Here is a 16,212-nt window from a genome sequence, read left to right on the forward strand (position 1 = left end):
TAGTTTTTTTAAAAAGTGGGGGAGACTGAGAAATTGAAGCATATCCAGGGATTATTCCTGGTGCTTTGTAAATGTTGGATGTTACACATTGACCTTTTAGATTCCACTCTAAGAAGCAGTGTGGTAAGTGGTCAGGTGAGAGGTCTGGAGTATCACATGCAGAATCAACCAGGGCAGCCTCCTGTGTTCTGTGAAGGAGGGCTTCTCTTGGAACTGTGTCCAGTGACAGCATCACTCGGAGATTTGAGGAGTGCTGTGGGCTCAGTATAGATGCACGTGGAGACTCGGCTTTGTGGGCACATGAAAGCAGCACTACGTCCATGGTAGTGAAGAGCCTAAGAGCTTGACTAGCAGTCCTCTCAAAGCAGCCTCAGCTTAGCTGTAACTTTGTTCTGTGTAGTATATTTGGGTACATGGACTAAATTAAAAAATTTTTATTTTGGTAGAAAGTAGCAATTGTAAAGTAGCCCTTGGAATTTCAGGTAAGCTTACCGTTAATACTGACTATTTGTGGCTAGAAGGGCAGTGATATAAACTGTCATATTTAGTAATATATTGTTTCTATAAATCCCTTTCCCCCCCATAATTAGGTAGAAACAGAAAAGAAAGGTGTTCTTGATTTTGGCGACTTGACTTACGGAAGCTGGAAAGCTCTGCCTCTAAAACTGGTGAACAAGACACATGCCAACATCCCCATCAGACTGATTATCAGTGCTGTAAGTATGCTACTCATGACGGATCTTTCACAGAGTTTCGTGGACAGGTGGTGTAGGTACAGCTGGTAGCATCCTTGGCTGACTTCTGTCAAGAATTTCAGTGTTTTTGTTAAGGCTCTGTGAACAGATGTAGCCTCCCACCAGCATGACACCATTGGCTCTGCTGAAGTAGCCCCTCCCATTTCTGACAGAATGCTGTGGCCTGGCGCTGCTTCACCTTTTCCAAGGAGCCCATCCACGCAGCTCTGAGAGCATTGCCTTATGCCCATGCAATTGCGCAGCTGGCCGCCCCTTCCGTGATCAACCACATGATGCCTGCCAGTGACGATGGACAGGTAACTGGGAGGTGGAGGGACTGGTTTAGAGTTAAGAAGGAAGTCAAGTTCCAGACTACTTTTCTCTCACTATATATGCAAAATTTTTTTTATTTTACAGGATCCAGAATTTCTGGTAATTTGGGTTCTTTTCCATAGTCCAAAGAAACAGATCACTTCTTCAGGTATCATGTTTACATTTTATGGTATTTGCTTTACTCTGTAGCTAAATCAGCTAGCAAGTTGAGGCTTATTTCTTCCATCAGTGAATGTGTCAGATGTTCCCTGTAATTTGTCAGATATTTTATGATGTTTTAAAATTGGGCAGACAGCGTGCTATTGGTGGGTAACCTAAGCAAGTACCACTGAAGACCTTTTGGGATCTTTTCTCTTAACTGATGTTATCTCATCTATCAGATATTTTCTTCCTTTTTCTCCTCCACTCATTTCTGTTTCTTTCTGAGTTCTTTAAAGAGTCATTTCACTTAAGATTTTTTTGTACCCCCAAGGGCATAGTGTTAGACCATGTGTGGCATTTAGGATTAAATAACTGTTGTCTGAACTAAAAGAATGACCTTTTATAGAGATTCTAGACTCAGCAGAAGAGTTTTTGGCAAGAGTCGATATAGAAGTTGATAGTCCAAACCCCACACCAGTCATTAAAAGCATCAGTCTTCGAGCAAGAACAGGAATTGCCCGCATCCATGCCCCAAAAGACCTCCAGGTACCCTGGGCTCCTCCCTTTGCTGTTATCATATGTCAACATTGATTCCATGCTAAGTATGATATTTAAAAAATGCCTGCTTTATTCTGTCCCCTAGACTCTGCACTTGTTTGCCAGTGTGGCTTCCTCAGCAAGGCAATGCTTACCTCTGAAAAATGCTGGGAATATTGATGTCCACCTGGATATCAAGGTAAGAATTTGCATTGGAGATGGTAGCTTATTCTCTTGGACTGAGATGATCAGTGACCCCTCGGGTTCTGAAGATTGCTGTCCACCGATCTTGTCTGGGGCTGGGGAAGTTGGGGGATCAGGAGGAAGAATCAGAGCTAGTGTTGTCCAAGCATAAGGCAGATGACAAAGAACTTCAGCTGGGATGCCTCACATTGTACACACAAGAACTGAGCCCCAGATTATTTCCTGAAGACGTGTTACCCTGTAGCTGGTGGGGTGGAGGACAGGATCCACGTGTGTAGATGTCACTTATGATATGTTCGGGTGTGTGAGGTGTTCGCAGTCAGGAAGTAAGGATGGGCGGGGCTCTGGTAGACAAGGAGGAGGGAAGATGTATGGTTGTCAGTGGGAGACAAGGGCATGGATGGGTGAAATCTGTGACTTATTACGTCAACATTTAGATCCCAGATCAAGGAAGTCACTTTTCAGTGGATCCAGAGAAACTATTCCTTAAACCTGGAGAAGAGCATGAAGTTATAGTTTCATTTTCTCCAAAGGATCCCATGGGCTGTGAGGAAAGGTAATGTAAAGCTGTTCACCATGGCGAGTTTGTGCTCTGGTCTGTGGCTAGGAGGACAGAGAACATGCTTCACTTTGCGTGGCAGACAGCACAGATCTTTCCTTTTGCCACAGACCTTCACTGAAAATCTCCTTGTAAACCAACTGACTAGAAAGTAAGAAATCACTATTTTCAAATATATTTGAAAGTATTACTGTGTTTGTCACTGACCTTTCCTCTCCAAGGACACCATCTGTTGACCTTGTCAGTTGTTAAAGATATTTCCCCACTCCTTCAAATCCTGAGTGAATATCACCATACACTGGTTAGAGCATCCTTGTCACCAGCTTGTGAACTTGCCTGGTACATATAGCTTAGCCCAGCCGCCTCCCTCCGGGGTAGAGTCTCCACTTAGAGGCTTTCCTCAGCCCTACCCAGATTCCTGCCTGTGAACTCCTCTCCTCTGCACTCAGGCACTTGCCTGTCTCCTTCCCCACTGGCTTCCTCTTCTGGGACATCAGCTCTGAGGAAGAGCACGTGTTGTGTCCTCAGCACCCAGCTCAGGCTCTTGGATGAAGGAAGCGGGTAGGACAGTAGTTGCTGAAAGAATTGAGTTCTGAACACTGAACTTAGATGGTTTTCTTTGCTAGGATCTTGAAAATATTCGTGCAGCCATTTGGCCCTCAGTATGAAGTGATGTTAAAAGGTGAAGTAGTTTCTTCAGGAAATAGGCCTCTGGCACCTGAATCTCTCACCTCAGATGTTCCTTCAATTTTATCCAACAAGCAGTTTCTGGCCTGGGGAGGTGTCCCCCTCGGTAGAACACAGTGAGTATGCACAGCAGCTGTCATCACTGACTGCTGTTCTTTGCTGTCTCCATGATGACCATGTTCATGTTCTCAGAACTGAAATAAAACTATCTTATAGTCAGTATTCATCCTACCATGAATTCCTATCTTTTAGTTAAATTTTTCATGTTTTTAAAATACAAGCCAAAAAAATTAGGTTTCAGTTTTCTTAAGCTCTTTGGTTAATTCTCTGCTGATGACCAAACTTAGGCAGCTACAAGTATCTTGATTCCTTCTCTGGAAAGCACTGGGGGCTGGTGGGAAGAAGGAACAGCGACGTTGCCTCTTAGAGGCTTTTACAGTCCAGCTGGTGAAGGGTGGTTTTCCATGGGCATCTCTAGTGAGAGCACTCTCAGCTAGACTCCTGCACTGTCCTGCATGGCCCTGGGTTTTAGGACCATCCTCCCCAGCGGCTCCTGTGCCCATGCAGCCAGTCCATCTCTGAACACTGCACTTGGTTTTAATTGGCTTTGTTTTTATGAAAAAAGTTTTTTTCTGCAAGTCTTTCCCAGGCAGAGTACCTGTGGAAGGCTTTTCTTTGGTGTGCTAATAACCAAAGGTCTTTGATTTTACTCTGAGGTTAATTAAACTCAGCAACATTTCCTTTTTGATACAAGGTACACAAGGCATAGACCACAGCTTAGATAATTTAACTGTTAATTTTCAAAATTTGTGTAAAATAGAGACTTATTCACGTATTTTCTCTTCTCTAGTGAAGAGAGAATGCATGTATTTGCAGAGGCTGGAGGATTTTCATATTGCCAGCCAGCTGCAGTGCTACTTGCGTTATAAGTTTTTTAAAAGTTAGGTTAATTGCAGTATGCTGTTTAAAAGACTACTTTGTACAGATGAACCTCTTAAAGTAAAAAATCTGTAAAACGTGCTTAGGACTCTTGTTTCCATGAAAGGTAGGTTTTGGAGCTAAGCATGGTCTTGACTAAATGAAATAGTTCATCTGTATTTTCTGAAGACTGTTTTGTAAAACAGATAATTCCTACACATAGAGTGTGGATAAGGGCAGCTAAGGAGCTGTAACAGGAGAGATTAAACTGAAAGTCCTCTCCAATGTGGTGAGTCTTGAGTGCACGTTCTCAGAAATGCGGAGTTCCAGGACTGTGGAGCGCCACCCACGTGACTCAGGCAGTCCGTCTGCCTCAATGCATTGCAGTCGGTTTTAACTGGTTTTGTTTTTATGATTGTAGCAGCATCCATGGAAGAAAACCACAGTTAAAATGTGCCATTGTTTCTAGGCTTCAGAAACTAGCTTTAAGAAACAATTCTGCATCTACAGTCCAGCATTTACGCCTGCTTGTCAGAGGACAAGACCAGGACTGCTTTCAGGTTTGTGGAGTACACGGCCCTGTTCTGTGTCATGTTCTTTTATGTTCAGGCTGTCTTGCGTTGTTCATTCTTGAAGAGTCTCTGTTACTGGCATGTTTTGTTTGTGCTGCTGCTCTGGTGCTGCTGCTCTGTCTTACGCAGAGGTTGTTTTTGAATTGTAGCTGCAGCACACTTTTGGCTCAGAAGAGCGATTGACCAATAACTGTGAGGTCAGGATTCGTCCAAAAGAAGACATTTATATCTCCGTGTTGTTTGCACCTACTCGCCTGTCTTGTATGTTGGCCAAACTCGAAATTAAACAACTTGGAGTTCGATCACAACCAGGTGTTAAGTTCACAGTAAGATAATTTTGCTATTTTTTCTCCCATGGAGTTTATGATGTATTGTAACTATTGGTTCAGTTCAGTTCAGTTCAGTCGCTCAGTCGCGTCCGACTCTTTGTGACCCCATGAATCAGTTAAATATTGGTAAATATATGTACTCTTTTATAAGTCAAAATATGTGATTGGTTACCTAGGTTTACAGGCAGATTAGAGAATAATTATAGACCTTGTAGATTTGTCCATTTTAAAAGCAGCCACCGTAGTAATCCTGTAAAATAGGTCTTGTCTATTTCGTTTTGATTTGAACTTCTCAGGAACCCATTGTTTGGTTAAGTCCAGATTGAACTGTTTAAGTTGTTGATTTTCCAAGTAAATTTTCTTCTTTCAGTTCAGCAGGGTGTGTCCTGACATTACTTGTTAGACTCTGTTCTATACACTAGGGATACACAGGACTTTTCTGTGTTGTTTCTTCCCAGCATAATTTCAGAAGATTTCAAGTCATTTCTTTAGCTAGATTCAGGGCATTAAGAGAGAAAAGTGATAAACCCTGGAGGGGAGGAAAGAGGGAAAAGGTAGTCAGGTGAAATCCAAGCTCTGTGAAAGCAGCTCAGAACCGAGCAGCTACCTGGCAGTGGAGCTGGGACTGCAAAGCTGGTCTTTGCCCTGGTGTCACAGAGGAAAGGTGGAAAAGTCACAAGATTAACACCACCTAAAGGTTTTTTAAACAGAATAGATACTTTTGGCAAATCTAACTGTATTTGATGCTGAAGGTGGACACATGCTCTGTGGAGCTTTTCACATGGCCCCACGAGCTGTGATGTGCAGAACAGCCTGCAGAGTGGTGGTTCTCAGCCACCAGGGCACTCTTGGTGGTTTCTGAAGACATTTGTGGTTTTCACAGTTTGACTTTTGGTACCTTTTTTTGAGTGGAGGCCAGGGGTGTGGCCAGACACCCCCACAGTACACAGGGCACCACACATTAGATGGCCCACCCCAGGGTCCACTGTGCCAAGGCTGAGGAGCCTGCTCTAGTTGGGTTTTTATTTTATTTTAGTTTTGGCTGTGTAGGCTTGAGGGATCTTAGTTCCCTGACCAGTAATCGAACCCAGTCCCCCAGCAGTGGCAGCACAGAGTCCTAACCACGGGATCACCAGGAAAGTCCCTGAGAAGCCTGCTCTAGAGCAGATTTCTGGTTGAATCTTTGGGTCTGTGAGCATTACTCAGATTTCATTTTATTTAATCTTTCTTGATCTTTTAACCTTTTAGTCAGTAGTCATTTGTGACTTCTGATACTTCGAAAATACAGGAAGAATACTGGTATTGAGTGTTTTCAAAAGCTGATTCTCCTTGTTTTCTAGCTTCTTATATAAGATTTACTGGCAAGTTTCTATGGGAAAAGAAAAATTAGAAATATTTTTGGCTCTTGGAACCAACAGAGCTCACCGTGGACAAGGTGGACTTTGCAGGAGTTCAGATCTGAAGCCCTTTAAATGCTGTTAATTTTTACTACAAGGCAGGCAATACTGAGGTTTCATCAACCTGAGTTTAATTTTTCAAAATGGTATTGTATTTGATACATAACAACTTGAAATAAGCCACTGATGTTTTCAAGTTTGCAAAGGATTCTTTGGAATTTATTTTAATAATTAGGAATGAAAGAGCATATTTAATGGAGTGCATTTAAAGAGTTTGGAAAGTTTGTAGCCTTGCAGGGTATCTGTTTCCTGCACTCCTATTTATAGAGTCTGTTCTGTGACTCCTGTTTCCTGGTGGTGCTGCACCCGTGCTGCACCCCTGGGGGCCCCATGGCTCAGGGTGCCGGGTCTACCCTGGAGCCTCCACTCTGCACCCCCATGGCCAAGCTGGCTGTCCCCTGAGGCCCATTTGAGTTCTGGCTTCTCTTTGGCACACTACTGACTCTTCTGGACCAAAAGTTAACAAGAGTATATGCTCATAGATTTTTCTCCCCCCAAAACTTTTCATGTTGGAAATTTAAAATTACTAGAAATTTGAAAGAATTACTTGGCAAACATTCACATACCCTTGCACTTAGATTTTACACTTAACATGGTGCTGTATTTCTTCTGTCACATATTTAACCATGTATCAATTTAACTTTTGTATGCATTTAAAGATAAATTTAAATTTCAGTGTCTTTCATGCTGAACACTTCTTAAGCAAGCATACACTTATTAAGCAAGCATATCAATACTTATCTTCTTATTTTTCCTTGTCATCTAAGCTTGGTTTCTGTAACAGTGAAAAATAATTATTCTTGGGATATGGGAAGGTAAATAATTTTGCAGCTCTTTGGTTTGTTTTTCTCTTAAAGCAGAGTCTTTGCTATAGGTAGGACTTGATTGGCAGTGAGGTAACCATTAGCCAAAGTACACAAAGATGAATAATTTTAATTTCAGTAAATCTGTTCCATTGTCTTCTCTGACTGTAATTTGCTCTTCTGTTTTCTGCTTACATAAAAATAATTCCAGATGTTTGTATTCTGTTTTTAGATACCTTTGTCTGGATATGGAGGCACAAGTAACCTCATTTTGGAAGATGTTAAAAAATTATCTGACAGTTACATGGTAACAGTGAATGACTTAGTGCCTGGCCAGGAAAGTAGAGTTGTTATTTCTGTCCGTAACACTGGCTCTCGAGCAGCTTTTGTTAAAGCTGTAGGTTTTAAGGATTCTCAGAAAAAAGTTTTGCTGGATCCTAAAGTATTAAGGATTTTTCCAGACAAATTTGTGCTGAAGGAAAGAACACAGGAAGTAAGTATGAAAGTATCTGCACTAAAAATACGAGCTCATTTTTAGGTTAAAGTAAAAATTATGTATTTTATGGCTAAAGCTAACATCTTATTTGAAAGGAATATAGGATCTTATCTGATCTTGGAGGTGCTGTTTATGTGCATCAGTGTCTGCAGCCACTGTTTGTGTTCCTGTGACATTTATTCAGAGTGAAATATTTAATATTCACTCCTGATTTTTTTCTTGGCATCAGGATGTTACTATAATATATAATCCATCAGACAGAGAAAGCAGTTGTAAAACCACCACAGAACTGTCAACTATATACTTTTTTGGTGGAGATGAAATTTCACGTCAGCAGTATCGAAGGTGGGTTACTTACCTTAGACCATGACGGGGAGCATTCATGGAAGTATTGAAGCCTTAGCACTGGTTGGGATTTGTAATTTATGGAAGATGTTTTATTACTTATTAGTGAACTGGCAGATGAACAGTTTTGGTAAAATTTGTGTGACCGATAAGCTACCTGTAGGAGAGATACAGGTAGAAATAGCTCGTCTCCAGGTTTCCTCGCAGTGAGTGTCCTTTTCTAGACATACATATAGTGGCCTCTGCTCCTTTGTTCAGATAGGACCTTGGACTTCATCCTTGGACCATCTTGTTAATGATGGCAGATCAGTTTCAGAAAAGATTTAAAAACTACTGGAAGAAAGTGTATTGTGAAAACACACCTGACATGGAACATTTCTGAGAGTGTTGAGAATTATTTGAATGGATCAAGCTGTATTTTAGACGTTGTAGAGTGTTTAATTACTTAAAGCTTGTGCTTCTAAAAAAATTTAGTACACCAATTTAAATGTAGTTTTATATGCTGGCATGTTGTCAAATTTTTATTTAGGTCTAAGTATGATTTAGACTTATTTATGAGTTGAAATCGGAGTTCTTATGTCACAAAATCTTTTTCCTTGCCTAAAGCTGGTATGAGGTGAGTGGAGGTCATGCCAATTCATGGTTCATGGGAAGTTGCTGCCTTCTGGGAGGGTGGTGTGTGTGCGGGCCAGTCTTGCTTTCTTCCAGTGCTTTGTGTCGTGCTGTGTTTTCTCCTGATACACGTTCAGGAAACAGTACTGTCTGTGGAGGACTATTAGAATGTTTAAAAAGAGTTTAGTAATGAGTTAGTATATAATAATAGCACAGACCAGATGTGAAGGGTTCAACTTGGAACGTGGTTTTGTCTCTCAGTTGAGTATTTTAGAAATAGAAACTGACATTTGGAGAAATTAGATCACAGTTTTTTGGTTTTTTCCCTTTCTCTATTGGAGTATAGAAATCAGTGTACTGCTCTATAAATTCTTTTTGCCATTAATTTATGGTAATCAGATTTCTTTTGTTTGTGAACTTTTCAGTTTTGTAGAGAAATTCACTTTTCAGTTCTGTCACCTCAGAAGTCTCTAGAACAAGTCAGACAGACTGACAGAATTACATGGCAATTTAAATGTTTTCTTTAGATGCATTATTTGTATCATATTTTTTCCTGAGACAAATTTCTAACTGACCAAATTATCACAAATATTGTAAATGCATGACTTGAAAAGAATCTGATTTTTCTTCTTTCTGCTCTTTTGTCAGAAAGTTGTTGTTTTAACGTGTTTAATTGAAAATGATGATGTATATATACCACCATGTATAGCTTTTAAGGGAACATCCAAAACAAGTTTTCTTTCTAAAATTACCTATATTGTGAATTAAAGCATAATATCTATGTATTAATGCACCATGATGTCAGTGGGATTTGCCAGTCATTGCCAGATGCATGAATAAAATCTAATGAAGGTTTTTTGTCTGTAAAATGCCTTTGAATAAAATCTCTACTGACAGAGCTATGCTGCACATGCCGGAGATGAGAGAGCAGGTCCTGCCCAGTCAGAGCGTGCTGCACAGCATCGACTTTGCAGAAGCATTTCAGGACGAGCTGCTTGTAACTGAAGGTGAGAATTTCAGTGTATTTTATTTTATTTTAAATGTATTTTCGTATTTGGCTGCGTTGGGTCTTAGTTGCAGTGTGTATGATCTTTTGTTGCAGTGTACAGGTTCTCTAGTATGGCTCCAGAGCATGTGGGCTTAGTTGCTTTACAGCACGTGGAATCTTTGTTCCCTAACCAGGGATCGAACCTTCATCCCCTGCGTTGCAAGGTAGATTCTTAACCATCAGACCATTGGGGGAGTCCCTCAATATATTTTAGATCTTTTGGGTCCAGTGATGTGATATAAAGAAGTGTGTTGGTTTAGATGTGATATCAGACTGAATTAGTCATAGCTCTGCTGTATAACTTCGGATAGATTACATCACTGAAATTCAGTTTCCTTAGCTATAAAGTGAGAGGAATAATATTGGTATTGTCTGCACAGAGTTCTTGTGAACTCTTGTGAGTTCAGATGAGAGAGCTTTGCCTTGTAAATGTTAGATATTAATATGTTATTGCACTTAGTGTTTGGGTGGACTTGTGGGCAGAGAATGGTCATGATTAAACTCAAGTTATTACTACTTAAGGTTTCATGATTTCACACTTATGCTCATTTTGAGATTTCTCTGCTCTTGTGTTGGGTGTGCAGTTGTTGGAGGATGTGATTGTGGTTGAGTGACTCTAATCTAGATATTTAGACCTGTTTGAGCTGAACAGTTCAAGTGTTTAGTGGTATTTATTGCTCATACAAAATATAAGAATGGAGACATGCAAATTGTGTAAAAGTACGTGTACAGATTTTCATCACAGTGTTCATTATAGGAAGAAGTTAGAAGTAACCTAAATGTCCAAGAATAGAGGATTGTTTAATCTTGCAAAAGAATATTTTTAAGCCATTCAGACAGTATGATTCTGTATTAAGTGACATGAAAAGCTCCTCATTTATTAAGGAAAAAATTATTTTTAAATTTTGCATGTAAGATCTCCATATGGTAAAAATAATATCTTATTTATAGTTAAGTGGTTAAAATTGCAGGAGTATACACACCAAAATACTAAGAATGGTTATATTCTGGTGGTAGAATTTCAGGCAGTATTGTCTTTTCCACCAACTTCTGTTTTCTGGTTTTTTAATGATGAAGTGCATACTCCTGAAGTGGGAAATGATAAGGGAAAGGGTATTTATTTCTGTGTAGAGGTGACAGAGAGTAGTTTATGACCTTTCGGGCAGATTGGGAGTCTAGATCATCTGCTTCAAGGGTGGGTTAGTTACAAAGAGTGGAAAGACTGAAAACAGCTGGAAAGAGTCTTGGATTTGGAGCTGAACCTCACTTCATAGCCCCACCTCTGCCAACTCGGCTCCTCCAAGCTTCACCTTGCATGTCCGTCCTCAGAGGAAGGAAGAAGCCACGTGGCAGGGTTAACCTGATTGTGCCCTGGACGCCATGGTATAGCAGCAGTGAGTCCCGATGAGAACGGGGCCACGTGTACAGCTCTCGGCTCAGCCACAGGACTGATTGGATGGAGTTGGTGGGTGGGGAGTACAGGGCACGGTCACAGGGGTGAAACGTGCATGCAGCCTGGCCTCTGGGGGCTAAAAGACCAAGGAGGACAGGTGGGGAAGTGCAGCAGGAAAGTTCTGACAGACCCTTTGTAGGGCTCAGGGGCCTGAAGAAGAGTGCCCTGCTAAGAGAGCGGGGAGGGGTTGTGAGGAAGAGAAGATGTGCACCACGGTGCCTGGAGAGGTGTGTTCTGGCAGAGGGAGCTGGTGTGCAAGCATTTGGAAGGGGATGTGTTAAGGGTCATGCTGACAAACCCGGCCAAGCGCTCAGGTAACCTGCTGAGCCCCCCTGCATTGGGGCTGAGTGGGGGCCTCAGGTGGGTGGGCCCTCAGGCACCAGGCTGTATACCCCAGGGTGTACTGGCCTCCTGGAGGTACTGTGCACGCTGCCCAAATGGAGGGGGAACGCAGCCCACTTGGTTTTGTGTTAATTGGTATAGTGGATCCCCATGAGAATACTGCAATTGGAACTTTTTATATGATTATTTTGAAAAACATTTGTTTGAGCATATTACTGTGACAAGCATTCATAGTGATCTTTTGTAAAATGTGTAATGATTGTGGCAAATAATTTCACAATTAAGCTTCATAGTCAAGATATCTTAATATAAATTTCAATTTATACTTCCTGTGTTCTTTCTGAAGTTTCATTTTAAAAATATATAATTCTTAATATTTAATTTATATGTAGAATACAGGCATATTCTCTGAAAATTTCTTGTATATATGCATTCATTCAGGCGGGTTTATCTCTAGATAAACTGTCTGATCAGTCTAAGTACGTGCAGTTATGCTAACACCACCTGGTTTCTGGATTCGCTGAGATTAAGTGTCTGTGAGGCAGTCTCTCAGATCCTCGCTTCAGATGCTGCATTCTGGAGTTGAGGTGATGCTGCCTCTGAGCACTGCCGAAACTGAGCAGGGTAATTTATGTCAGGGGTCAGGATGCTTGTTGTTATGTTACAGTAGGGGAAGACTGCAGTTCAGGGCGGGAAGGGAGGTGGCCACAGTTCACCGCTGAGCGCTGGTGCCGCTGTTACCCAAGTCCAGGGCAGAACCTGGGCTGCAAGTCATTAATGCTGATCTGTAGGGTCAAAATCTGAGTGTCACCTGACCCCAACTAAGAAAGTACAAGAATATATGTAAATGGTGTGATTGTGTGAAGATTCATGTATTTCACACATTATTTTCTGTTTCAGTGTATGACCTTCCCCAGCGGCCCAATGATGTCCAGCTCTTTTATGGAAACATGCGTAAAATTATACTTTCAGTAATTGGAGAATTTAGAGATTCCGTTTCCAGCAGAGAATTTCTTCCACCTTCTGCCAAACCTAGCTTGGAATTCAAAAGGTAAAACTAACAAAACATCTTTCACCAGATTTCAAGATTATTTAATTCATAGTAGAGCTGATCCTTTCCCTTATACTTTGTGCTTTTTGTCTTGAAATGTTTATTTCAGCTTTATTTTTAAATTGAAATAATTTCAAACTTACGGAAAAGTTTAAAAATAGTATAGAGAACTTCCATACACTGTACAGAAATTCCCTGGTTGATGACATTTTATTATTTTCCTTTATGTATATGTGGCTTTCTCTGAACAAGGTATTTAGGAGTGAGTTGCAGGCATGATTACCAGTCAGCCCTGAATTTCCTGCACATTAACCCCCTCATAGCCATGGCAGACCTGTCAAGGTTAGGACACTGACGTGACCCAGGACCACTGTCTGGTTCGTGGATTCCCCATGTACCTGCAAGTTCCCCAGTGGTGCCCTGTGTAGTTAAGGCAAACAACAGAAAGGACACTGCCTCTTTCCACTTCCTCTTTGGTCCAGAATCTGAGATTACACGTGTGTTTGGTTATCTTGTCCCTTTACTCCCTTTCAATAGAGTTCCTTGGTCTTCTTTTCACGCCTGAGAAAACACAGGGTTGTTTAGCAAGTAAGATCTACAGAGTCAAAGGCGTTATCCAGAGTGAATCTTTGGTGCTGACTTGGGATGAAACAAGGAGAACCTGGGACTGCCCGTGGTCTCCTTCGCGGCATCAGCTCCCCCCTCTAGCTTAGGTTTAACACCGCATCCGTAAGTTCTGGATTGATATGTGACACAGGAGGGAACTATTTTGATCATGAAAAGTATCTCATACTTTGATAATTATGTAACCTGTGTGAAATTTTTCAAACAACTGTGCCACATAAATTAGTTTCATATTTCTTTACCACGGACAATGGGAGACAGACAAGGTGCTGTGTCAGGCCTGTTGTAGGTAAGGACCTGAGTGCGTTAGCTGTGGGATCTGGCATTCACAAGATGACAGGTGATTTGACTAAGCCATCTTTCTTTATTTCTCCTGGGCTTTCCCTGTAAAACGGGAAAAGTAGGCTATAGGCCAGGGACCTTGCTGTTCTTACAGAGTGCAGGCCAATTACTAAATGAAATAGTCTTAATTTCAGTGTCAACTTTAGGACACGCAGAGTGATGCTATTTGTTTCTCAGCTCAGTGTCTGAGCAGTGCTGCTTGTCCCATTACTGGGAAGATTCTTGCCAAGTTTCTCTACTGTAAGGTTAGTTAATAAATATCTTGAAGGAGTGTTAAAGTAAGTGACTTAAAAATGGTAGATGATCTTGTACCTTGCCAGACTTCATGTGCCCAGTGAGGATGGATGGCATCCTGACCCATGTTATTCCTGTCTTGGCTGCTGACTGGTGATTTTCTGATCTCACCTTTCTTTCTCCATTCTGTAGTTATCTTTCCATTCTGAGGAAGGAGTGTCCTTTTTCCTCTTATTCACGTATTTCAGGGTGGACTCAGATTCAGGACCAGTCCCCTTGTCACTATTTGGTTCCCTGAGCTGCTCCCCGGTCCTGTGCCTGTGCCCATAGCACCTGTGGGCACCTCCTTATCCACAGACTCATCCTTCACTTCCTTACAACCTGGAAACCTGGACGCGGGCAGCAATGTGCTCATAGTTGTTAATATTATTAGCTTTGTGAAGCCAGTTATCATTATTCACTTAAAGATACACAAAGAGTTCTGTTGTTTTTCTTAAATTCTTAATATTGGGCATTTTTGTAGGAAATCTTATACTTCAGAAGTTAAAGCAAGGAAGAAATTGTTGTGTATTCTAATTAAAGATGAGTAATATTTAACCTGGCTTCCCTGGTGACTCAGTGGTAAAGAATCTCCTTGCCAATTCAGGAGACACCAGAGATGGGGGTTTGATCCCTAGGTCTGGAAGATTCTCTGGAGAAGGAAAGAGTAGCCCACCCCAGTATTCTTGCCTGGGAAGTCCAACTGACAGAGGAGCCTGGTGGGCTACAGTTACAGTCCATGGGGTTGCAAAAAGTTGGACATGACTGAGTGACTAAACACTTACTCACACACGCACACGCAATATTTAACCTATACTGTACTTTATTTTTTATACATTGCTTAAGAATACACAGTGGTAAGGATTTTTATTTGCTTAAAAATATATAGTATATAGTGTACTTGAAGTTTTATCTGTTTTCAGATTTATGAGTAATACAAAAATACGACACAATCTGCTTTTTATCATTTTTAATCTCTTTTCTCTCTCTCTAGTGAATCTGGCAGTTGTGAGGCACATGGTGGTAACATTTCTTTGGATGTTTTGCCAGTGAAGGGTCCTCAGGGTTCTCCCCTTCTTTCACAAGCTGTTCACCCACCTCAGGATAACTTGGCCTCAGAGGAAGTGTGGGCTGTCCACCCTGAGCACCTGATCTTGGTTGCTCCTTCATGTGAGTGTGTCCCCAACGGCAAGACAAAAATCTGTCTGGGGCCCTGGCTGTCCCTGCTCTGTGCCCACAGCTCTTGTAGGGAAGACCAGAATGTTGTCCTGACATGAGGCCATGGACCCCAGGCCAAGCTCCCATGAACAGACCCTTCCTCCTGCCACCCCTCCCCACTACGCTAAGAATTCAGTTGACACTTGGCCTCTTAGCCTTAGCATTGGTACAGTTGGTCCAGAGGAGGAAAAAGTCCTAGTACCTATGTCTATGCCCAAGATAACGCAAGGGTAACAATTTCCAGGTTCCGTTTTTTGTCTTTGCTCAGTATTGATCTTATTCAGTATCTTTGTAGTTCCCAAGATTGAATGAAGATCTTGCTTTACCAGGAATTTGAAATTTCTGTCAGGGGCAGTTGAGAAAGCAAAATAAGTTGGTATTATAGTATATTTATGTAGGATTTGTTTTTGCTATTTATTAATCTTGGTCTTTATTATTAATGCTGTGAGTAACATTTTATCTGCTGTCATAGGTGATACAGCAAAAACTGGACGTTTCCAGATTTTAAATAACTCTATTAGGTTGCTGAAATTTGAGCTGTACTGGCCAGCACACTGCCTTACAGTGACTCCACAACATGGGTTTATCGCAGCAGAGTAAGTATGACCTCCTTGTCCACTGGGTGTTATTCACATGCTTCATAGGCCATTTAAACTTAGTAGGATTTTGCAGTGTACTGACTCTACAGAGCACCGTTCGTGGTTCTGTGGGAACACACTGAGTTCAAGACTCATACTGCTTAGCGGTGGGGCCCATCCACAGCCAGTTATAGTATCAGCCTAAGAGAGTCAAGAGCTGAGTGAGACGGGAGAGAATTCCTAGAGTGAAATCTCCTGACACAGCTATGTCTACAGAGTTACAGCATGGGATACATCTGTGCACGGGGTGAGGGTGGTAGTCCCCGAAGCCCAGTGGTCCTGGCTTGTCACCTTGGGCCTGGAAGCTTACTCTGCTGGTTTTGTCTAAGGACATTTTACAGACATGGCTTCCTGACTTCTGCTGTGTCTGAGCTATAGTCTAGCTTACTGTTTTCCACAAAGGATTAAAAAGAAGTCTTTGGGGGCCGAGTGGTGATGAGCCACTGCCCTCTCTGTGCAGCATGGTTATTGGTGGGGTAAGCCTCAGCTCTCCACT

The 16,212-nt window shown here is 41.7% G+C and overlaps 1 protein-coding gene across 1 annotated transcript in view; it reads left to right on the forward strand.

The window, feature by feature from the left end:
- Positions 1-16,212, forward strand: part of CEP192 (centrosomal protein 192) — a 74,136-nt gene that overhangs the window by 39,199 nt on the left and 18,725 nt on the right. Inside the window, exons 21-35 of the mRNA XM_070289467.1 lie at positions 591-716; positions 908-1,051; positions 1,152-1,215; positions 1,615-1,754; positions 1,852-1,944; positions 2,387-2,505; positions 3,135-3,311; positions 4,583-4,673; positions 4,835-5,011; positions 7,507-7,767; positions 8,000-8,115; positions 9,625-9,734; positions 12,471-12,621; positions 14,855-15,030; positions 15,551-15,674. Coding sequence (XP_070145568.1) covers positions 591-716; positions 908-1,051; positions 1,152-1,215; positions 1,615-1,754; positions 1,852-1,944; positions 2,387-2,505; positions 3,135-3,311; positions 4,583-4,673; positions 4,835-5,011; positions 7,507-7,767; positions 8,000-8,115; positions 9,625-9,734; positions 12,471-12,621; positions 14,855-15,030; positions 15,551-15,674 — 2,069 coding nt within the window. The remainder of the gene's footprint in view (positions 1-590; positions 717-907; positions 1,052-1,151; positions 1,216-1,614; positions 1,755-1,851; positions 1,945-2,386; positions 2,506-3,134; positions 3,312-4,582; positions 4,674-4,834; positions 5,012-7,506; positions 7,768-7,999; positions 8,116-9,624; positions 9,735-12,470; positions 12,622-14,854; positions 15,031-15,550; positions 15,675-16,212) is intronic.

Source organism: Ovis canadensis, chromosome 23 (assembly GCF_042477335.2).
Source record: "Ovis canadensis isolate MfBH-ARS-UI-01 breed Bighorn chromosome 23, ARS-UI_OviCan_v2, whole genome shotgun sequence".
In the NCBI taxonomy this organism is placed as follows: Eukaryota; Metazoa; Chordata; class Mammalia; order Artiodactyla; family Bovidae; genus Ovis; species Ovis canadensis.